The sequence below is a fragment of the Syngnathus scovelli genome, chromosome 19 (genome assembly GCF_024217435.2).
Source record: "Syngnathus scovelli strain Florida chromosome 19, RoL_Ssco_1.2, whole genome shotgun sequence".
NCBI lineage: Eukaryota > Metazoa > Chordata > Actinopteri > Syngnathiformes > Syngnathidae > Syngnathus > Syngnathus scovelli.
Window position 1 is genome coordinate 5424922 of NC_090865.1, and position 23009 is coordinate 5447930.

Below are 23009 nucleotides of genomic sequence, written 5' to 3' on the forward strand. Positions count from 1 at the left end.
GTGTACAGGGTGGAGTGTATCGGTTACGCCAACCTGCCTTTCATGACTTATTTCGGGAGGACTTTGACGTATATCAAGGCTGTGTGATGCGACGGAACGGTTTTGCCAAGTTGTTTGTTGACACTCGTAACTGCTGGAATGGAATGAAAGGGAGAGTTGAGTTGGGGGGGTAAAAAAAAAAAAAAAAAAAAAAACTGTCATCGTCAGGTGCGTCTTGTCGGGAATGTTTCACCTTGTAAAAGTTACAGCGGAGTGGGAGGTGACTTTGCTTTTCCAAGAGGTGTGTATGGGCTGACCCGGAGATCTGATTTTTTTTTTTTTTTTTTTTTTAACCGACTATAGCTATGGAGACGGTGTGGTTGCTTATGTTTTTCCCCTTCTCAAAAGAGGGAGTGCGTCAAACAATAAGGTCCCACTTGTTCCCGCAGGAACACACACCCCGGGATGAATGAATGGCGGGCCTAAAAGCCACACAGGGCTCCTATTGATGACATCATCATTGGGCATCTGGTCACTCCACCCTTTCCACCTTCAGAGAACGATTCAGTGAGGGCGACACTCGCAGACGTGACGGCTCGGGTTTATTTAGTTTCAGATTATTCCATTTCAACAGCTCATTAAGTGTGGACCCAAAAACATTTGAATAGATTTGATCATTTATCCCTTTGGGCGATAATCGTAATTTGTGATATCTTAAACGATTATATGCTTCCAACTTTTTGGGAACTACACTGTGTATTTATTTATTATTTTTGTTATATTTATTTATTATTTTTATTTTATTTGGTCCACCTGCTAATCGCTCTAAAATGCCGGTTGGGAATTGCTCTGATTTGATGTTGCTTGATGAAGTCATCACCAAAAAAAAAAACGTAATTGATGGAACGATTAGGCGGGCGAGCCGGGCTATCGAATGCATCGCTCGGGGTGATTAACCCCGAGAGATTTGGATATCATGTAACAATTATACGCAAACAGCAGCAGTGGGCTGTGAGGGGAAAACAACAAAAGGCCTTCTGTGCGTTGCGGCGGTTCCCATGCAGCGTTATGTCATGCCGGGAGATTATTAATTGCCCATTGGAGCTGCAGGCAAGGGAAGAAAAAAAACGGGGAGATTTTCGGATTAACATCTCGGGCTTGCTAAGTGCCAAAATCTACACGTTGAATCCCAGCAGCATTGGGATGATTTCTGGGGAGGTTTGACGTCTTTTTTTTTTCCTTTTAGCCCTCCTTCTCAAGGCTACCCCACCCCATCCTGCACACTCCCCTCGTCGTCCGGCACGCAGACACTCGCTTTTTGTACCAAGGGGGGTGAACAATCCCGTCTGTCTTTTCCCAAAATAAGCCTGCGAGGGATCGAGGAAGTAAACCAGGGAGATTGGTCCAACGAGGTGCTCGGCCCCCCGGTTATAAGTGGTGCTAGTGGGAGCGCACCCTGATCGGACCCTCAGCCTTTCAGCTCGGGACTACCTGAGTGCTTGATCAGCAAAGAGTCTTGACTTTTGGCACTTTTTGCTCCCTCTCTCTCTTTCTCCCTGCTCCCTCCTACTTTCCACCCTGGAGTACGGGAGAGCGTAGTTTGGGAAGGTGCTCCCCAGACCTTCGTCTGGACTCCTTCAACGGGGCACAGAGAGGATTTTCCCTGTCTTTTTTTTTTTCCTCCAACTCCATCACATTCTCACTCAGCCCAAAAAAACCACATGGATTGATTTTGTTCTTTTCCTCTTTTAAAAGGCAGTTTGCTGCACCTGTGGTTGATTTTTTTCTTCTTCTTCTTCTTCTTCACTGGACCGGTTCAAGATTTCAGAGGGGGCTTCATTGAACATCTGATGCCACCCCATCCCATGGGAGACACACGTGGCTGAAGGTAGACGAGAAGATCCACCTGAAGATCACACCTGTGTTGCTCCTCCTGCCACCTTTGAACACGCTGAGCAGAAAAAGGTAAGCCCATTCCAACCTGCTCCATCGTTTTGTCCCGTCAGCTGCTGTCCCTCAAAAACGTTTAAGTTCGTGTCCATAAACATGTGATGTTGAATTAGGTGGAACATTTCGATTCCATAGTGAGGGTTAGTATCTATTTGGTCGGACGTGAAGAAACAAACAAGCCACAAACACGTGGCCCTTATTTTATTTTTTTGCTCTTCTCTTTTTCAACACCGCTTCTCTCTCTGCATCCTCCGGGGACGCCACTGGCAAGCGCCACCGCATTCCATTGAAACGACATCCGTTTATTGCAAACAGGAGGTGAAGCTGTTGACTTCTCAGGTGTCCCGACAAGAGTGTGAGGGGGAAAATTAAAAAGGAAAAAAAAAAAAAACATCCCAGGCATCTGCATATTTCCTATGTTGTTGTTGTTGTTTTTTTGGGGGAGTGCACAATTTTGAGAAGTGTAGAATGAGAGTAACAGAAAGGGGACAAGCGCTGGAAAAGTGAGCGGACTCGAGTTGTGATTTCCAAAAAACAATTGGCAGCTTCCATCTGTTTCATCTGGATGTGCGCCTGCCTGTGTGTTGCATGCCTCGAGATGACACTCCATGTGGAAATCGAGTTTCGCTGCAGAAGTAAAGGGCTTTAGGACCCTCCGTTGCGTTGACTCGTAATTCAGAGCTGGTGTCGAATTGTTCTTTTGATGATACTCGCATTCCTTGTCGCGGAAACGCACCTGCGGTATGGTGCCGTAACCACGGCAACCTGTTTGGCATGTTCTCCAATGTGTGCTCGCCAGGCACACGTTTCAACCAGATGAACTCGTCTTCTTCGCTTTCACATATAGAACATGCTAAAGTGATGTCATAGCAAAAGAAGCATTTGAAAAGAGGGGTCGGAATAAGTCATAAATATATGTATTTTAATTTACCACCTTTTTTGGTCAAAATGAGAACTTTATAGTCAAATGAATTGACTGCATTTTATAATAGATAATAAATAGAATAAATAAGGCGTTTGCACATTTAGTTCACAAGAGGGCAGTGTTATAAGTGCCCCCCTCCCCTCTAAAATAATATAGAACCAGAAAAGTTACCATAAAAAGGTCAAGCGGTTCATTTGTTTGGGTTAAAAAAGATGCAAGGGCAACAATAATATACTATAATTGCTCTTGGACGCCCTCTAGTGGTTGCAAGGTTTTTAGCAGGTGCTTAGTTTGTTGATACCTTAGCCTGGCTCTGAACATTTTGCAAGTGAGGTAGCTACCTGCCTGCACTTATTTGCTTTGTTTGGAAACTTCAGACGCTCCAAACAAATGGAAAAATAATTTCAGTGCCTGAAAAGTCATTTATAGTCAATACCACCATTGCAAATCAGTGAGATTGACTCGGTCTCATTAACACGTCTTCATCTTCCAATGGGATGCCGTTTTATTTTCCTGTCGACACAAACGTGTTTGACACATCGAGAAACCATTAACACACGCACATGCGCGCGTGCGCTTACGCACGCACGCACGCACGCACTCCGCCAGAGTGAAAACATGTCCCTGCTTTCCGAACCCGGCCAAGGCTCATGCTTTCTTTCAAAGCGTTTTCCTGACAAAATACTTTTTTGCCCGTAATTACAGCCACATTAATGCATTGGCTTTTTAATTCCATTCTATTGCTGATACTGAAGAATGGCTCGGAAGTGGAATGGAAACTCCATTAACTCCTTCGCTGCCGTTGACATGAATACACGTCAAGCTTTACTTTGTACTCCCCTGCCAAGTGCATTCAGATTTAATCGCTTGAATTTGTTTTTTAGTGAATGGAGTCATTTTTCCCCAGTATGACTTAAGCCTTAAGTCTCTCCCACCTAAAAGGCGACTTGTCAACATGCTCTGTGAAGCTTATCGCTAGGCTCGCTTAGCAGACATAAGCAGGAAAAAGTGGAAGGCTTTCATCGTTGTTTTGTTTCTTGACTTCCTTCCACACGTCTTCCAGTCGTTCCAATCTTTCCATCCTGATTTACACACTAAAGTGCTCTTTAGTGCCAGACATTGCCAAACCCAGAAAAGTGCACAGGCTAACGTTAGCCGTGGAAATTAGCATGCGTAAAATTCACACAGGTAGATTTATTTAGCTCGCTCACTTCATTGCCCTTCATTTTGCGGCTAACTCGTAACAGGGGTCAGCACCTGAGTTGTATACAATCCCTCTTTTCATCCTACGTTTATTTTTATTATTCCGCTTTGGATGCAGAAGGCTGAACGGATCCGTCTCGAGACGGGTCAGAGGCTAAGAAATTGGAAACAGGTCTTTCGGGACCATTTGAAACGCTCCAGACTTTGTTATTGTTTAAGTCTCAGCCCGATTTAGACTCATGTGAGGCAGTTTGTTGGGGAAAAAATGTTGTTACGCTGTTGGAGTAATTTAAAAAAGGCGTTTTATTTCAGCAGTGGATGGATGTTCGAGTGACATTTGTGTTATCCGGATCTGCCCTTTAACTCCTAACAGAGTTCTTCCACGTCTAAAATCCAACTTGACTCCATTTCACCTCCCACCAAGGTTTGGACACAAAGCCAATTCAGTCTTTAAAGTAAACCGGCGGACATGTTGTGTGGTATTCCTTCTCAAAAATATAGATTTGTCATAAGCTATTACGCGGCGGTTTGTCCAATTTGAAGTGTGTAGCCATTTCTGCCCACCGTGGCCCCGAGTTGAATTAGTCGCTGAAGAAGTTTGACAATTTAAGAAAACAGCCAATTTAAGCTTGAGACGTTACGATATCCCATGATTGTTGCTTGGCCGGCCGCGGGATGTTCCTTCTCCCTCGCCTTGGCTCGGAAACTAAAGGCTCTCTGTGCAGACTGAGCCTGTTGAGCAACATGTTTTATTGTGCAACCTTCCACGGCATTAGGCCGGCCGGTGTATAACACTACCGGTCCTTTTTTTTTTTTTTTGCAGCTTTTCTTATAATCATTTCCTGTAATCAGCAGGGGGAACAATAGGGAGGGGGAGGGGGGGAGTAGGCTGAGTATACATCAAGAATATTTATCCCTACAAATTACAAGTTCAAGAGTAGGATGAAGTATAGAAAAAAGGAGACTCAAGAGGAGGAGCGTTGGATTTGTTGGGAAGCATGTGGCGCCTTTGATCGGGCCCGACGATTTGAGATTTTGACAAGAGAAACACGCGATTGGTGGGTTTCGTTTTGCCTGGATTGTGCGACTCCAATTCTTTGTTTACCTCCTTAGGGAACACCCGGTTCGTTTTTGCAATAAGCTGGCTTAATACCTCAAAGCTGCAGCAATCAGCTAAGTCGTTCATAACATTCTCGTTCAGTTTTTCAAAATAACAGATCCAGTCACTGTCTTCTAGTTTCTTTTTTTTTTTTTTTTTAATATACAAGACGCTTCTCCCGGTAGCAGTGATGACAAAAGTTCATGGAAGTCTCCAAGCGGCTATTGCTCATCATTTGCTCCAACTGCTTCTGCCGGGAAGGCTTGAATTTACTTCACGTGGAGAAACTCCTCAAGTATTTTTTTTCTCTCTCTCTCTGTCATTCAGGATGAATGTTGGAATTCAACTCGCCTTCATCATTCAATGCAGCGAGCATTTTGTAGACGAGGAGGGTAGACGATAAAAACGCACAGTACAGACAACCAGACAAAATAATGCGAGGTGATATTTCTTTGGCTGAATCATCTGGTCGGCAGAACAAGAAAAGGAGCACTCAAGAAAATCAGCATTGGCAAGATCCTCATGTAAACCCAGATGCAGGGGCTTTTGTCTCCCCTATCGGTCGAGACGTGATTACACATCTGTGTTTATGTGATAAGCAAATTGTAGCAGTTAGCTTGCGCGACGCCATTTGAGTTGTTCTCAGGCACACATTTGACAAATACAGTAATCCCTCATTTATCACGGATAATCGGTTCCAAAAACCACCCGCGATAAGAGAAATCCGCAAAGTACGGTCACCAACGAGAAGTACTGGGCAGGCTAACGAGTTAGCGGAAAGATGCTAATTCCTGATTGTGCTAACACGCGACAACGGACTTCTAAAGGAATGTAAATAAACATTTGGAGCAATACTACATTGTCCTAAAGGTTAGACACATGTTTCCTCAATTTAGAAGTTTTATTTTGACTTTGAAATGTTTTTTTTAATTTGGAAAAAAAAATCTGCGATGTAGTGAAGCCACGATAAACGAAACGCAAAGTAGCGAGGGATCACTGTACACGCACAAGTGGGGAGCAATCAGCCATTATTGAAAAGTGCTTTTTTTTAAGTCATACGATTAGAAACCTCAGACGTTGTATTCTCCAAAGCGGAGACACAAGGGGGAGGATCGAAAACAGCAACGTGACGAGCATGTTCACAGCAACACGGGGGCGAGTTTATCCGTCAGCCTCGGATCTCAAATCTTCATCCAAAGCAAACAAGCACTTTATGCCGCCTTGCATTCCCGCAAGTGTTATTCCGACGTTTGGGTCTATTTGTACTGCTCTTAGATGAGGGGCTGCGCAAAGCCGTCTAAACACAACTCTCATACCACGAGCTGTGTTAACATAGCTGGCCAAGCCCAAATACGGAGACGTCGCTAAAGCTTCAGCATCCTAGCTTCCTCAATTTGACTGCATGTCTCCCGATGAGGTTTTTTTTTTTTTTTAGAAGTCCACTCGGAGCACAGATCAGTCATTTTTTGATGAAGTTATCGCACCCTGGCATTGCTCGATTGGGAAGGTCTCAAGTCCTCCATCTGGTAGCAGTTTGAAGCCCCACATCAGTTTCATCAGGACTAATGTGCAGACCTGAGAGGGGCTTGAAAAAACAAGTGCAGCTGAAAAGACTGGTTAATTTTTTTCCCCCCCGCTACTGTGACAATAAACACACGACAGTCGGTGTTGAGCGTTTTGCATGACATCATGTTTGGTGGCGGATTAATATTTTGTGACTCGGGCGGCAGCTTGGAGGAATGAGATGATGCATGCGCTCACCTGGTTTTTATTTTATTTTACATTCAGATTGATGATAGAGAGAATCCAATCCTGATTTGCTTTTGGAAGCTTCTGAAGTGATTCTGTTTTTTTTGTTTTTTTTTATCGGAATACAGTAGTGAGTTGAGATAAGAGCGGCCTGAGTGAGATTGAACGGTTGGATGCTCCAAGCAGACCAATTTATTTATGAATGATGATTTGAGATGGGTGTTTGGAGTTACGAGCGTGGTTACAGTACAAATTAAACTTGTATCTCAAGGCGAGGTCGGGGATTGACTCTGCGAAACAAAACAAAAAACAAAATGTTCGCAGTGTCAAGAACCCAAGCAGGTTTTTAACATATACGCATGTTTTCAGAATTTTTTTCCCTGAAATTCTTTATGAATAATCTGGAAACATCCCATAAAAGGGAACTGCAATTCCCCCTTTGAGTGACATCCGCGCAATAAACTCAGACCAGTGATTTATTCACCATCACGTCATCTGGATTAACTTCTTAAATTGAGCCGAAGAGGAAGTGCGTCTCCTTCCCAGTCTTATAAAAATTAATATTTATTACTCCCTCCGCAAAGATCCTTGTAAAAAAATACCCCTCTCTGTGTTTGCGGTAAAGCACCACCGCAAAGCAATGAAGAGTGACAGCGCGCGCAAACCTGATCCCGGCGAATGACCAACTTCATAATTAGCGATATTTCCTATGACGTCATGGCGATCCGATGGGAGGGGAGGGTGTGGGCATTTGATTGACAGGTGATAAACGGATGGGCAGTCGAGAAGTGTGAAGTGGGAGCAGAGGCAGTAAGTTCAAAGTGAAGATTAGTAGTTGGTTGTTTTTACAGTGCTTTGAGGGTCGCATTCCTCCCCGGGCGCAGACCTTTAAATCCATCCCGGAGATGTTTGAGCACGAGCTGTAAATGGATAACAGAGGATTGAGTGAATATGTTTCGCATCAAACGCCGCCGGGCGGAGCGTCTTGCCAAGTTGCGTTCGATGATGAACGCGTCAAGCAAACAGCTCTCTTCCGTCACCGCAACAGGATTTGAAATCCCCCCCCCACGCCCCCCCACGCCCCTCCTCCCCCTCCCCACTCAATGTCAATGGTTTAAAACGACCAGGTTATTATCGTGTCTAGCCTTGGAGAGGCTGTGCTTTTTTTTTTTTTTTTATTGGCTCTTGGCGGCGCTGCAAGAATTCCATGAGCCAGGTAAACAAGCGCACCGAGTTCATTGAAAGCAGCACAATTATGGGAATTTTGTCGTCATTAAATTCCTTTTTTTTTTTTTTTTTTATGCTTTCGCAGATGAATAGCAGTCAAATATGACATTCTGGCAAGAAAACCCAGACACATTTTGTCCCGATTATTTCGAGTTTGCAGCTGCAACATACGTGCAACATCTTTGCTGCTTGAGAATAATTTTACAAATCTGCACCGATAACCCGTTGATGGACTTTTTTTAGATTTTGATCTCGAACATAACAAATGAAAACACCCCGTTGCGTATCTCCAGATGGCTCCGCTGTGGCGAGAAATCAAATATGGAGATCTGGTTTGAATAGAAGCGCAAAGTCATAAATCACACAGCGGGGGGGGACGATAAACCCGGTCACCATTTGCGTCAAGGCAACTTTTTGGTCACACACTTTTGCTTCCTCCTCTGTGTTGAGCAGAGTTTAATTATTGCTTCTGGCAACCTCAAGACTCTCTCTGTCTCCATTTGATATCAAGAAAACAATCAGCAGTGAATCAACTATGAATAATTTGTCTTTTGGTGCATTTCCACGAGGAAAAACGTGTCCTGTACTACAAGTTTATGTTCCGAGCATGCGAATGAGTTTGGAAGGAGTGCGGCCAGTGCTGGTAAAGTATTCTATAGCCAAGAGCTAATAAAGTCGTCCACTGACCCTGATGGGAGGTGCAGGAGCCCCTCCTGCGTGTGAGCTGGATGGGGTGGGGGTCTTGTGGGTTCTTTTCTCCTGGAGACTAAAGCTGTGGTCGGCAGCCTTTTAACAAAGTGATCAATCAAAAGAAGGCCAATCAACAGCTAATGGAGCTCAACTGGGATTCAGCTCATTGAATTTCCATTCCGACTGGAAGTTATTTCAGCAAGTTTCTTTTAGACCTCAACGAGAAAGAATAATAATAAGGATTTAAGGGCGAAGAAGAATTTGAGCTCAATGCGCTACATATGCCAGTGAACTCTGAGTTTCAAAATAAAGTGCTAGCTTAGCTCTGACTGATTAATTAATCAATTGAATGCAAAATAGTTTGGCAGCGACTGCAAGTTTAGTTTTTTATATCAATACGGCAAATGTATCGTTCATATTGTGAAATGTCCGGAGCGGATTAATTGAATTTACATTACTTCCTATCGAAAATCTTGCTTTGGATTTTGTACATTTTGGTTTTAGTCCAACTTTCTGAAGCGAATGAATCCTAAAAACAAAATCCCGCTGTATTTTGATTGGCAGCGGTGTAATACGATTTGCGTAGGATGCATTTTGGCTCGCCTCCGCGCACGGACGGCCCTGCAGAGAGCTCCCAGGCTCCAATGCTCATTTCCTGGTTGCAGCATTCTTGGAAGAGCCCATGGCACTTTTTAGTCAATTCTTTTTCACTCAAGACCATCTTGTGTCACTTTATATCAGCTTCATCTTCTAATAGAACAATGATCAAACAATAGTTCAATATGTCGTTCAGTAGCCTGAGCCTCAGATTTCCACCACTGATTACAAAACCCTTTCTTTCCATTTCAAGCTGAAAAAAAAAGTTCTTTCCTTCCATGTTTTTGTTTGCTTGGCACATGTGAGGCTGTTTCAGACGGCAGAGGACGCTTCGGTTAGCTAACACGGCATCATGTTGTTAGTGGCTTGCGACGGGCTCAGCGTTGCAAATCCTTTGATAGAAGCAAAACCGCAATGAGGACGTTCCTCTTGGAAGCCATCCTTGGCTGTACTTCATCCTTTTTCCACTTCCAATGAACTCGATGAATCAACTGACTTCATAAAGCACCACGACAAATAATTTTCTTTTTTGCTCGACCGTCTTTATAAATAGCGCATCTGCTTTTGTACTCAACTGAGGCTATTCCAAATGATGTCACGAAGAAGGCCAAACCCCTCAAGTAGACCCCCATCTGTTTTTTCCACACTGTCCTTGTCCTCACGCGTTCTTCTCCACTTACCATTTCCTTTTCAATTGCCTCCATTTACGCACTCCATCAGCGTCCACTCAACTTTTGCTAACCTGGAGGAATCCGAAACGCGACCCCCACCAAAAAGAAAAGTATGATGAGACGCCCCTCTCCATTAAATGAGGTGTGCCGTCTTTTCCTTTTCGCATAGAATATATTCAAATGGAGCGTGTAGTCCTCTCCAAAAGTATTGGAACATCAAATTGGTGCTCATATTCAAAATCCCCGTTGACTGATAGCGATCGGATTTGTTCTGTTTTTCTTCGGCAAACTGTAAAATCCATTATTATGCATTTGTCTAGACTTGTGTGTTTTTTTTCCTCCGCCTGGTGCTGAAAGTTCCCAAGACACAAATGTTATGTTAAATGAGGATAGCTGGGGTGGACTAGCAGTTAGACCACCCGTGACTTGTTGCGTGTGGTTGATTAAGGTCAAGGTCATAGCTGTATAAAAAAAAAAAAAATGTCTTCCAATCGAAGCGCCGCTCAAATACAGCAGCTTTTCTCCTCATCGTGACACCGAATCCTCACCCCGGGTGTAGCGTTTATCTCCCGGCGGGCTTGCGGTTGAGGAAATAGCTGCGTCGTCTGGATCCGAAAATGAAGGTCGAGTCGCTTCACCTCCGGTGCTGCTGATTTCAGCAGCGAGTCGACAGCGGGGTGGCGGGTACCTGGGAATCTCCTGATGAATCACACTTGGACCAAAACCGCAGACCCCATACCAGACATATTTATGTGCCAACCAGTCTTCCAGTAAATTTAAAAAAAAAAAAAAAAACACCACACCAAAAACTTCTCTTGGAATCTCTGCCATTTTGACATTCTTACTTTCACTATCAATTCAGTTTGATCGGTGTTTAGTCGCAGGGGGAGGCTGCAGACGTGTGACTAATTCTTTAAAAATGCTCAGTGACCCAGGCAAAGTTTTTTATGGAACGACTGTAAAACAAGAATTGGACTGTCGAGCTCGTGCGGTTGCTTGAAAAAAATCGACCACGGCGGCACCGAACGCCAAGCTATAAAACAGACCTGATCTCGGCGCAGATGTGGCAATGAAAACACCTTTGAAAAAAGTTGAGTCAAGAGAATCTTGGCTTTTTGTCAGCGGCGGCGTCAAATCACAGGTTGACCAAATATATGCAGATGAAAATCTGTGTGTGTCCTTGTTGCTCATATGGTTCTCCTGTTCTCATAAGCGCTAATAGTCGTGTTTGTTTAGTAACTCTTATCCCCCTGTACTCTTCTGAAGGCCGACTAATGCGCCCGTTCCTCGCTTCGGAGGCACATCGTTGAGTTTTTCACTTCAGTTGTTTTCTTTGGTGCTTAGACCTTTTCAAGCTTAATGTAAGCATCGCACATCATCTGGTGGATTTTCATTTTCTTTCAGTTCATTGGATGCCTGGGATGCTGTCCACCATGCTGCTGGCCCTTGTTTGTGTGCTCCTGATGCAAGGGGGGCGTGTCCTTGCTGGAGGTTACCCCCCCATGACTCACATGAAGTACATGCAACCCATGATGAAAGGACCCGTCGGACCACCGTTCAGAGAGGGCAAGGGACATTATGTCGGTGAGTTGCGATCTGGCCTTTTGCGGCAATCGGCATGTTAGCTTTTTTTTTTTTTTTCATCAGAATCCTCCAGTCCAGCATCTGGGAGGTCTGAGTGCACCTTGTTTGTAGAAGTGACCCAAAGTAGTCATCTGGATGCTGTTTCTGCGTTGTTTGTCTCGCATTCTTGAGTTCTGGGATGGAGCAGGGAAGGGGGAGGAGGGTTAGTGGAAGAAATACAATTCCGTTTAGTCAGGTTATAATGCAGTAATCCCTAAATTGTGCTTTGTTGTTATCAAAATCATCATCAGGGCCATGAAAATGATTTCCACGATTCCCTTTGTTTCGTCCCCACCACCACCATTCAAAGATTGCGTTTACAATAGTGATCAAATATGTGATCAATATGAGTCAGACAAATACTTTTCTTTTACTGCCACCTAGCGGGTGTACGTAGTGTGTACAACATTAAGTCAATCTCGTCATTGTTGATGAAAACAACAGTTTGGATCTCTATTTTTTTACGTTTTGGTCTTTGTTTTTAAAAATTGCAATTTTATAGGTACAATTTTGAGCTTAAAAGTTGCATGTTTAATTAATTAATTAATTAATTAACTATTTTTTTTTAATTCTTTGTTTCTTTTTTTCTTTTTTTTTTTCTTTTTTAGACAGGCCACCCATGCTAGATGTAAAGGGAGAGCCAGGGCCCCAAGGCAAACCCGGACCAAGAGGACCACCCGGTCCTCCAGGAATTCCAGGAAAACCTGGACTTGGGAACCCCGGCCTCAACGGGCAGCCTGGTCCTCAAGGGCCACCTGGCTTTCCAGGGCTTGGTAAACCAGGACTCCCAGGACTACCAGGAAAGATTGGACCAAAGGGGATGCCAGGACCTAATGGCGAGGTTGGTCCTCGTGGTGAACCGGGCCTGAGGGGTCAACCGGGACAGCCGGGACTTCCAGGACCGGCTGGGCTGTCTTTGAATGGGAAACCTGGGCTTCCAGGTGTTAGGGGCCCGCCTGGTAGTCGGGGAGAACCAGGATTAAAAGGTATTTCTGGTCCTCCAGGTGAGCGTGGGGTTAAAGGTGAGAATGGACACGGGACACCAGGGCCCCCTGGTATAAGGGGTCCCCCTGGGTTGAAAGGTAGTGCAGGACCACCTGGTATTCCAGGCATTGGCAAACCCGGACCAAAGGGTTTGCCTGGACTGTTCGGCCCTAAGGGTGATCAGGGACTTCCAGGGGATCGAGGGGAACCAGGAGAGGCTGGGCTTCCAGGTCTACAAGGTCAACCAGGTCCTATTGGGATAGGGAAGCCTGGAGTTGATGGAACGCCAGGAGCACCAGGTCACATAGGTCAAAAGGGTGAGCAAGGTCTCAGGGGTTCCCCAGGATTTCCAGGTACTCCAGGCTTTGGAAAACCTGGCTTAAGTGGACCCAAAGGAGAAAAGGGACATGCTGGGTTGACTGGTCTACCTGGAGACAAAGGAGAGCAAGGAATGGTGGGTCCAATTGGCGAACAAGGTCTTAATGGACAACCAGGACCCCCTGGACTCCACGGTCCCATGGGACTACCTGGAAAACATGGCATGCCAGGACTTAAAGGAGAACTCGGGCCCCAAGGACCTCCAGGGCTGCCTGGCCTCAGAGGTGACCAAGGTCCAAATGGAAATGCAGGGAGACCTGGTATACCTGGAGACAAAGGACTACCTGGTCCAAATGGAGCAATTGGAAAACCTGGGCCCAAAGGTGAAGCAGGACACATCGGTCTCCCAGGTAATCCCGGGCTGACAGGTCTTCAGGGACCTAAAGGTGAGGCTGGATTTATGGGAACACCTGGCCCCAGGGGCCAATCAGGCATCCCTGGCCTTCAGGGGCCTATGGGTCCCATGGGACCACAGGGGGCCCCTGGCTTGAAGGGTGAGTCTGGACTACCAGGGCTTCCAGGACTGGGTAAAGTGGGGGAGAAAGGGCCTATTGGTCCCCAAGGTCCTCCGGGGAAACCAGGCCCTTCTGGACTTAACGGTAACCCCGGCCCACCGGGCCCGCCGGGTCCCCCAGGTCTTCCGGGAAATGGCCAAACAGTCGTTGCGGGTCCAACAGGTTCCGAGCTGGAAGGGGGGGAAGTGCCGGGAGACCGCAAGGGGCCGGCGTACAGTCAAGTTCCGCTCTCTGCCTCGTTAGCGCCGGCCTTCACGGCCATTCTCTCCAAGCCTTTCCCTCCCTCCGGTATGCCAATAATATTTGACCGGACTCTGTACAACGGGCAAAATGCCTACAATCCGGCTAGCGGCATCTTCACCGCTCCCCTGTCGGGTGTCTACTACTTTGCGTATCACGTGCATGTGAAGGGAACTAGCTTGTGGGTAGCCTTGTACAAGAACAATGTACCAGCTACTTACACCTACGATGAATACAAGAAAGGCTACATGGACCAGGCGTCCGGCAGTGCTGTCCTCGAGCTGAAAGAAGGCGACAAGGTCTGGATCCAGATGCCCTCGGATCAGGCCAACGGTCTCTACTCCACCGAGTACATCCACTCCTCGTTCTCAGGATTCCTGCTCTGCCCCACATAACCTTCCGCTGGATTCCAACCATGAGCTCCTCGGAGCAGACCAAAACCTAAGATACTTGCAGCCATACTCATTTCCCAAAACAATAATCAGTACAGTTAATATTCCTGTCATTGTTTTTGTCTGCTTTACAGCCAAGAAAGAGAAAGTCGAAATCACAATAAGAGCATTTCTAAAGGGGGAGGAAGGAATTTTATTCAGTGTTGTTTGCTTTGTTGTCATTCAAATGTCTTTTTGGGTTGTTCTTTTTTTTATGTTAATTATTGTTGTTTGTTATTATTTTTGTCATTGTTGTTTATTTTAGTCAGACTGTTGGGTGCCTTAACTCAAATCGTTCGATGCCACATGCAGACAGGACCAAAATCACCTGACATTTAAGAGAGATGGCAAATTTGTGTTAGTTCATGAATGACAATCCTGGCCAAGTTAGCATCAGTACAACGTACAATTTAAAAAAAAAAATGGAACATCACGTTCACTTGTGCTAAATTACTTTGATCCAGTTTTCTCATGGTTGCTTTCTTACATTTAAACTTTTTTTTTCTTTTTACTTAATTTATTGAATTGAACTAGCCAAAAAAAGCCAATCTCAATATACAGCAAACGTTTGACATCCCATGGCTATATTCATGTAATTGACAATGTGTCAATCATGTTTACACAATTCGTCATTTGGTGCCAGAGAAAGTAGGGTTGTGGAATTTATGCATTTGGTTGAAGGCTTTTTTTGTCAAGTCCAAAGTTGACAAGATGTTTCAGAACAAAAAGTAGAGCGAGCCGCAAATGCAAATAATTCCACGTCGACTCTGTGAACTCGTAAAGGGAGCCCGAACCCTGCAGGTTGTGAAATGCAAGTTATGTATTTGTTAACAAACCCACTGGCAGATTTCTTTGTCAGGTGGGTAGGCCAGAGAGTCAGTCTGTACTCGTTTCGGCTGATTGAAGCCATCAAGATAAAAATACATGCTGTGTTTGCATTTCTGCCTTCTTTTAACGTTTAAAAAAAGAAATGCACTTGTATCTGTCCAGTTTGTCTACATAACGCAAACAAGCAAATGCTATGAGTCATTATTGTAACGTGAGTCTGCAAGGCAGTTCAAGGCTCGTGATGTACTGTATGTTGGCTTATTTTGCTAGCCTTCTATTTTTGGGCATATGAAATGGTGATGTGAATTATGTGTGGTTATTATTCTCTGTCCTTGTGTTTTGTAGACAATGTCACTTGCTTGCAGAGTGTGCAGTGACAATAAGTGCCATCTTATCACACTATGTGCATATATATATATATATATATATATATATATATATATATATATATATATATATATATATATACACATACATATATATATATATATATATATATAATACTTTGCTTTGGTTTTGAAGGGATTTTTGTTTTAGTTGCATTTGATAATTACACGGCCATTCCCATTTGCACATGAACTTAATGATATTTATACATTTATGATAATTTAATAGGGATGAATCTATAACTGGGATTTAACTTTAACAACAACATTGTTGAGTTAATAGAATTTACAATATGTAGTTTGCATCCTAGTGTTGTGTTTGTTGAGGATTATTTGTGGAGATTTTATTATTTGTGTAATGCACAATGTATACATTTATCAGATTTTTTTCACACAAGGCTATTGCGTTTCTTTTCGCGCAGTAAATTGTGAGTATGAAATGCACTCATTCTGATTTTGGAATTGTTTTTCCCTCCTGCTTATCAAAAATCTACAAGTACTTGATTGTATTGATACGATATCAATAAAGGCCTACTTTGTGTCAGACTGAAGTTTTCTCTTTGTTCTCTGTGTAGCAATATTATTAAATGTACATAGAAGGAAAAAATGTAAACTGACTGAAGAACCGGCTGCATTTCCCATACTGACCAGGAGATGGCAACAGAGTAGCGCCTGAAGACGACGCAGTGTTCTGCGATGTCAGCCAGATTGCCGTCATTTATGGAACGTGATTTTTAAAACAAACCAGTCATGACAGGTCACTAGGTGATGCTAGTGTGCAAAACGCCGTCCGCACCCCTTCAAGGTTTGTACCAGACACGCTTCCCGTCCACGCCGTCCCACTCCTCGTCTCGATCGCACGATCTGCCCAAGAAGTCGGCGGCGGCCCGAAACCTGGGCCTGTACGGCCCAACCTCCAGGACGCCCGCCTTCCGCTTCCCCCAGCTGAGCCGCAACTGTAGCAGCGCCGCCGGCCGGCACCACCAGGAGGCGCTGACAACTTTTGGCCACCAGTCAGTCACACCGTGATATGGCAAACGCAAAATATGTATGCTTGCATTGCAATGGTTCAACGACAATTAAAAGAAGTGCAAACTTTGAAACAGACTTAAGCGAGTTAACTTTATTATTGTAGTTTATTTTTATTCACAGCAAGTGACAACAACAATTAGATTGAATTTGTGCAACTCTGCAAGGAAGAATGGGCAACTATGACCCAATAGAGGTGTGCAAGGTAACTGTTATTAAAACGGTCTCTTGGAACTACTTCTTGTTTTCTACTCATGAGAGACAAATATTAAAGTTTGAAAGTTAATATTTGCTGCGTCAGTGACGCAGTGACGAATAAACTCTGTCTTATTGGGATGAACACGGTCTTGAGGATTGGCTTTACGCTTGCCTTGACGTCAAAACAAGGAATCTTGGCAAGAACGCGTTTGGTTCTATTTGAATTGAGCTTTCTCGGTTGCCGTAGTCACACCTGTTCACCGTGCAGCAAGCGCTACTGGTGAGGTGAGTACTAACTGTTTTGAATACGTATTGCTAACAATTTTATGCTCTCCATTTTGTGTTTACATGTAAATATGCAGGAGCATCATTATGAGACGAGCTCCTCGAGTTTGTTTGTTGCTCGCTAGCTATCGTAGAACAATATCAACAAAGGTGGCTTGGCTTGTCAGCAAGCCCGCCCACAACTGGAACTCGGCTGTCGATCAAACGTAAATCAAGGAAAAATCGTTTGTCCTGCATGTTGTTTTGTGTTTTCCACGCAAAAGATGATGGAGGCTCCACGTCGGCTGCTCATCGTCTACTTGGACATATTTTCGAAAGGTACTGCATGTTGTGTTTCCTTCTTTTTTTATTTGGAGTATATTATCCCTTCGATGACTAGAGAAGATCATCAACAAGTCTAATGAGACGTACTATTTTTTTTTTGTAGAGATAATATAATTCGTGCTTTGAGTTATTTGATGGTTTCCAAGTGAATTAGCTCGTGGGTAACTTCAGTGGGCCATTAGTTTCAGAAGTTGTAGTCAAAAGACATAGCAAGAAGTGGCGTGGGTGCAGTACAACATGTTTCCCGCAGAGAGCGCCAATGCTCTATAGTTGAGTATTCTATTACTGTTTCGGTCCTTTCATAGTTTGTGATATTCGATGTTAAATAAAGTGTTAAAAATAGGAGAGTGTATTATTAAAACTCCCAAGGAAATAGTTAAACAAAACGAATATTTGGCACGTAAATTGTTAGTGTTTGTTCCATGAGAGATGTGATGTCTGACTGGGCCAAAACCTAAGTGCTTGGTACTGCACAACTTCTTCATCAGACACCTCTAAACATGTTTTGAATGACAGTGATGCAAACAAAGTTAGTCAGAAATATACATTTGATTAATATTTAACTACCTTGGTTTGCATCAGTGTCATTGAAAAACCCAACCAAAAGTGTTAGGAAGTTTACGCAATACCTGGCACTTGGGTTTTGTCCCAGTGAGAGATGTCAGCTGTTTGCATGTGCTCACCTTCCCCTTGGTGGCACTCGTGTCATTAGAAGTGACATCTCACCTGAGCTCATCAAACACTTAAGCTGCTTTCATGCAAGGCCTGTCACTAATGTTTGTGTGCAACTATATTAGTCTCACACAAACATTGACTGCTCAAATATTTTCAAACTGCTTTTCTGTCCAATAAATTAATCAACTGGAATGCAAAATTTGCTTCACTCATTTGAAGTTTTTCCTGCTTGGTGGTTGCTGCAATGGCACTTAGGTTTTGGAAGGCAGTTTTCAGTCTCAAGGTGAGCGTTGTCCTTGTGTCACTGCCATGGACACAAGTCTTTGACTGTTACTCTCCATCTCACATGACTCAAAGTAACAGCAATTCAAATGCAGTCACTTAAATCATGACAGCAATTCCATTGCAGTCACTTTAAGTCATGTGAGATGAAGGGAAACAGTCAAAGACTTGTGTCCTGGCAGTGACACAAGGACAACGCTCACCTCGAGACTGAAAACTGCCTTCCAAAACCTAAGTGCTACTTTGCCCGCCTCTTAACTCTTCCAAAATTCAGTCAGACCAATCACAGCGCAGCACCTAATTTGCATAACCACGCCCACTTTTCAACAGCCAATCAGAATGCAAGATTTGCACATTCGACCAATCAAATTGCGTCAAAATTTCAAGACCACGCCCACTTTAAACCCAACCAATCACAGGGTACCTCATTTGCATATACACGCCCCATTATCGGCCAGTCACATTTCGTCATTGTCGTTGCCCCGCCCACTTTCTGAGCTTTCAGCGAATCATGAAGCAGTATTCCGTTTTGGCCCGCCTCATTTTCCAAAAATTTTCTGAAAAAATCCCCCCCCCCCCCAAAAAAAACCCCCAAAAAATCCAGGGACAAAAAAAAAAACGGGAAAAAAATTCCGAAAAAATAAAATTTTGAATTTTTTTTGGTTTTGTTTTAATAGAATATTTTTAAAGTTAGATTTTTGTGATGTGTTTGAGAATGAAGCAGTGAGAGTTAAAGTGCTCTTTGTAATCAAACTTTATTTTGCAGAGTAAACATTCAATCACAAATAAGGTGGATGGCAGTCTGCTTGTTGCCAAGTGGTGGAGTGGTCGGCCAGTGGGACAAGTGGTGGAGTGGTCGGCCATTGGGACAAGTGGTGGAGTGGTCGGCCATTGGGACAAGTGGTGGAGTGGTCGGCCATTGGGACAAGTGGTGGAGTGGTCGGCCATTGGGACAAGTGGTGGAGTGGTAGGCCATTGGGACGAGTGGTGAGGAGTTGGTGCTTGGACCTAAGACAAAAAAGATTTTTAAGTCAAAAAGCCAGTCAATGCGTGCAGAAAATGTTTTGGCATGAAACTTCCCAGTGCGAAAGAGCTGTTTATGGCGCAAAGTGTTGAGTTGCTTGACCAGGAAACTGATCTCATTCCTCGCTGCCTGTTAGAAACTAGAAATGTATTTGACAAAAGTTGTCATGCAGATTGTGCAATGATTAGCATTTAAAGAGCTTATCACTTAATTGCAAATGTTACCCATTTCTCAGGTTGCCTTAGAGATGAGGAAGAAACACGAAAAAGCATGCTGCTAGCATGAGCCTGTGCTCTGGTCCTCAGCTTCCGCTGTGAGCAGTTACTCCATGGTGCCCCACACTGGAAACTATCTCTCTATCTCTCTATCTCTCTATCTCTCTATCTCTCTATCTCTCTATCTCTCTATCTCTCTATCTCTCTATCTCTCTATCTCTCTATCTCTCTATCTCTCTATCTCTCTATCTCTCTATCTATATATATATATATATAGATATATAGATATATATATATCATTAAACTATTGAAACATGGTGGTTAAAATGAAATGTACTTTCCTTCTCTTACCAGCAGAGGGCTCTTCAGGCAGCAAGGTGGTGCAGACCCAAAAGACTTTCTGCACTTGCCAAAAAGTCATCTTGAAGCTTTTGGCAAGTAGCATACCAGGAATGTCTGGTTTCCCCTTGTAGGTCCAACCTGTAACAACCACAGAGAGCAAATCCAAGTCTAAAAAGTGAAGAGCCTTCTAGCACCTGTTGCTGAAGGCAAACTTTCCGCTTTCTGGACCAGGGTTTGCCAACTCTACCTGTAAAGAAAAGGAACATTAACACAAAGACTCAAATTTAAGTTTACTGTTTTTATTTTTAACTGTAGCCTTCTGCTGAAGACTTTGGGTCGTTGATGCACGAGTAACAGGAGGCCGAACTCCTGAAATGTTGCAAAGACTCTCCTGGACGGCCACACCTGCAAAAGGGAACAGTCAAGTAAGTTGATTTGCACATCTCAACACTGAAAATTGAGACCGCCTTGAGTACCTATGGCACAGTATTGGAGAATTTCTAGGCCCAGCAGGTGAAGGGTTTTTCTCCTACTGGAAGCTGCACTGCGAGAAAGGAAAAAGCAGGTTAGTATTCTTAACATGCCATGGTGCCAAATTTTTGCTAAATTTTGTTACCAGTCAGCATGTTGGACAGGAAGTTTATTATGACTGACTGCACCAGCACCACCTGAAACTAAAAAAAAAAAAAAAAAAAAAACGGGTCAGGCATTTTGATTAGTCAAGTTTGTCATTAAACAGATTCAAACCTGGAGCATTTACTTTAGTCAATCCTTGCAGCAGGTACCAGGTCCTTTGTCTCCACCTGGTGGACAAAACGGGAAGAAAATGAACATGCTGAAATAAATTGGCCAAATTGTGCTTGTGTTTCACCAATAGAAGAAAGCAGGGGCAGCTCTGGACTTCTCTCCAGGCGCAGTTTGTTGGCCTGAAAGACACAGGAACGTTACAACCCATCTAGTGTTAAGTTTTCAGTCATTGTTCAGCAGGAGTCTACTTGCAAAAGTGTCACGAAGCAAGGGCTCACGGGACAGCAAGTCAGCCATTTTGAAACCTGCAGACACAAAGGAAAAAGGTTAGTTTAATAATAGTCCAAATAAAAACGGAATTTTTGCCTTTTTTGCAGTCAATCTGGTTCTTCTGTGGCAGATGCAGGCCTGTGGACCGAAATGAGACTATTAGATGCTTTTGATTAAAAGGGTTTAAGTGCGAATCCACTTTATTCAGCTCATTTTGAAAAGTCGCACCTGTAGACAGATTAGACAATTAATGCGCATGCAGCAAAATATTTGATTCATTCTGTTGTGAATTTATGCAAACGTTTTGTCTTACCTTCGGCACAACGGCGTTTGATGCAATTTAAGGTAGTTGAAGACGTTAACTCCCAACGATAGAGAAACCTTTTTAGCTTGCATGTTAGCAAGGCGTAAGCACGTCCAAACTGCACCTTGACGCTGAAAGAGAGAAAAAGCTGTTAGTTTTAAAACGCTATTAAATAGCTAAAAGTCACCTTGTCAACGTTGTCAACGCTGCATGCTGTGGAGAAGCGTGCTGAGCAGCAGGTGGACCAGCACGACGTGACGCTGTCAGAAGTGAGCAAGAGAATGATTGGCGCATTTGTGACGTCTTAAATAGTATTTTTGTGATGACGTCATTAACAAGCATAAGGGGAAAAAAATAAAAGTCTTATGCTTTGTGCGGAAGCGAGAGTAAAATGGCAAAGTGATACCTGATGGCGTGATCGGGGCGCGAACCAGAAACTTCACCTTCAGGAGACTAAGTCTGTAACCACTCGACCATAGTCTGTTGGATGACGCATTTGATTTATATGTATTTGTAGACCATTTTGAACATCTTTGAAGACTAAAGGTGAAGTACAAAGAAGCGAGTCGTCTAAAGGTCTCTCCAATGGCCGGACGGTTAAAGTCGTCCCCTTACATACGCGAGACCCTGAGTTCGATTCTTGCTGCATCTACCGTTTGATTTGTAAACGATAGACAGAGTGGGTCTCGAACCCGAGTTGTCCGATCTGAAGCGCAGAATTTTAGCATTCGGCCACATTGCCATGGAAATCGCGCATTTCTGTTCTGTATTTAAGGTAGATGTTCAAAGTAATGCATAAATACGAATAATCAAACTCAATTGTTAAGGTCTCAACTGGTCTTGTGGTTAAAGCTTTTACCTTGAGTACAGGAGAACCGAGTTCGAATCTCACCCATGGTTCTGGGTAATATGTAAATGTTACCAGAGCGGGACTCGAACCCGGGTCTCCTAATCACCAGGCCAAATCTTATACCACTTGACCATTTTTTCACGGAAATTTCGAATTTTTTTTTTAAAAGTCATGACAATTACCAGAAAGATGTTGCCTGAAGAAATAAACTAATGCAATTAGGGGAAGTGTGGTATCCCTTACGAAGAGGTCAACTGAGACTGATCATGTCCCTCCTGGACCTTGCTCGCCTACTTCATCCTCACACAATCAGCAAGGTGACTAGATTTGAGATTTGCGAGAGATTACAGAGAAACCTGGAACAGAGTGAAATGGAACGGAGTGTCAATTCTATTGACATTTGAGGCAGTCGAACAGTCGAACTGTCCAAAAATTAATCAACTGGAATGTAAGTCTTTGTGTTTTTCTTAGCAGATTTGCTTCACTCATTTGAAAATGTTATTGCTTGGTGGTTGTGCAATGGCACTTAGGTTTTGGAAGGCAGTTTTCAGTCTTGAGGTGAGCGTTGTCCTTCTGTCACTGCCATGGACATAAGTCTTTGACTGATACGCTCCATTGCACATGACTCCTGTCACTTTGAGTTATGTGAGAGGGAGAGTAACAGTCAAAGAATCGTGTTAATGGCAGTGACAGAAGGGCAATGCTCACCTCAAGACTGAAAACTGCCTTAAAAAACCCAAGTGCCTCTTTGCCCGTCTCCTACCTCTACCCAAATCCAGTCTGACCAATCACAGCGCCTCTTAAATTTGCATAACCACGCCTACTTTCCCAACAGCCAATCAGAATACAGCATTTGCATTTATGACCAGATTGCTGCAGATTAAAGATACCACGCCTATTTTTCATCCCACCAATCACAGGACCTTTCATTTGCTTAGCCGCGCCTCCGTTTCAACCAATCAGTTTTATTTCCAGTGCCCCCCCCCACC

General features: G+C 43.8%; 2 protein-coding genes and 1 long non-coding RNA gene across 10 annotated transcripts in view; 2 read left to right on the forward strand and 1 right to left on the reverse strand.

Annotated features, from left to right (window-relative positions):
- Positions 1 to 16021, forward strand: part of col8a2 (collagen, type VIII, alpha 2) — a 39607-nt gene extending 23586 nt beyond the window's left edge. The window contains exons 3-5 of the mRNA XM_049751415.1: positions 1801 to 1944; positions 11495 to 11674; positions 12322 to 16021. Of these exons, the coding sequence (XP_049607372.1) occupies positions 11503 to 11674; positions 12322 to 14225 (2076 nt within the window). The 5' untranslated portion in view covers positions 1801 to 1944; positions 11495 to 11502 and the 3' untranslated portion in view covers positions 14226 to 16021. The remainder of the gene's footprint in view (positions 1 to 1800; positions 1945 to 11494; positions 11675 to 12321) is intronic.
- Positions 16022 to 16899: 878 nt separating this feature from the next.
- LOC125987332 (uncharacterized) lies at positions 16900 to 19641 on the forward strand. Its single transcript, XR_007487986.2, has 3 exons — positions 16900 to 16987; positions 17251 to 17305; positions 19035 to 19641. It is a non-coding gene; the product is annotated as an uncharacterized lncRNA (long non-coding RNA).
- On the reverse strand, positions 19005 to 21491 carry LOC125987278 (uncharacterized). Of its 8 annotated transcripts, none has more exons than XM_068648912.1 (13): positions 21358 to 21491; positions 21180 to 21301; positions 20963 to 21004; positions 20845 to 20901; positions 20721 to 20775; positions 20610 to 20652; positions 20466 to 20523; positions 20326 to 20388; positions 20160 to 20254; positions 20065 to 20096; positions 19859 to 19986; positions 19517 to 19633; positions 19005 to 19421 (listed from the first exon to the last, which is right to left on the reverse strand). In XM_068648912.1, the coding sequence occupies exons 1-12, from the start codon at positions 21462 to 21464 to the stop codon at positions 19614 to 19616; spliced, it is 822 nt and encodes a 273-aa protein (XP_068505013.1). In that variant the 5' UTR covers positions 21465 to 21491; the 3' UTR covers positions 19005 to 19421; positions 19517 to 19613. The 8 variants fall into 8 exon arrangements, 6 of the variants coding, with proteins under 6 accessions (XP_068505013.1, XP_068505012.1, XP_068505014.1 ...); XM_068648911.1 differs by having other exon boundaries at positions 20326 to 20393; positions 20597 to 20652; XM_068648913.1 differs by lacking the exon at positions 20963 to 21004 and having other exon boundaries at positions 20326 to 20393; positions 20597 to 20652.
- Positions 21492 to 23009: the final 1518 nt, after the last annotated feature.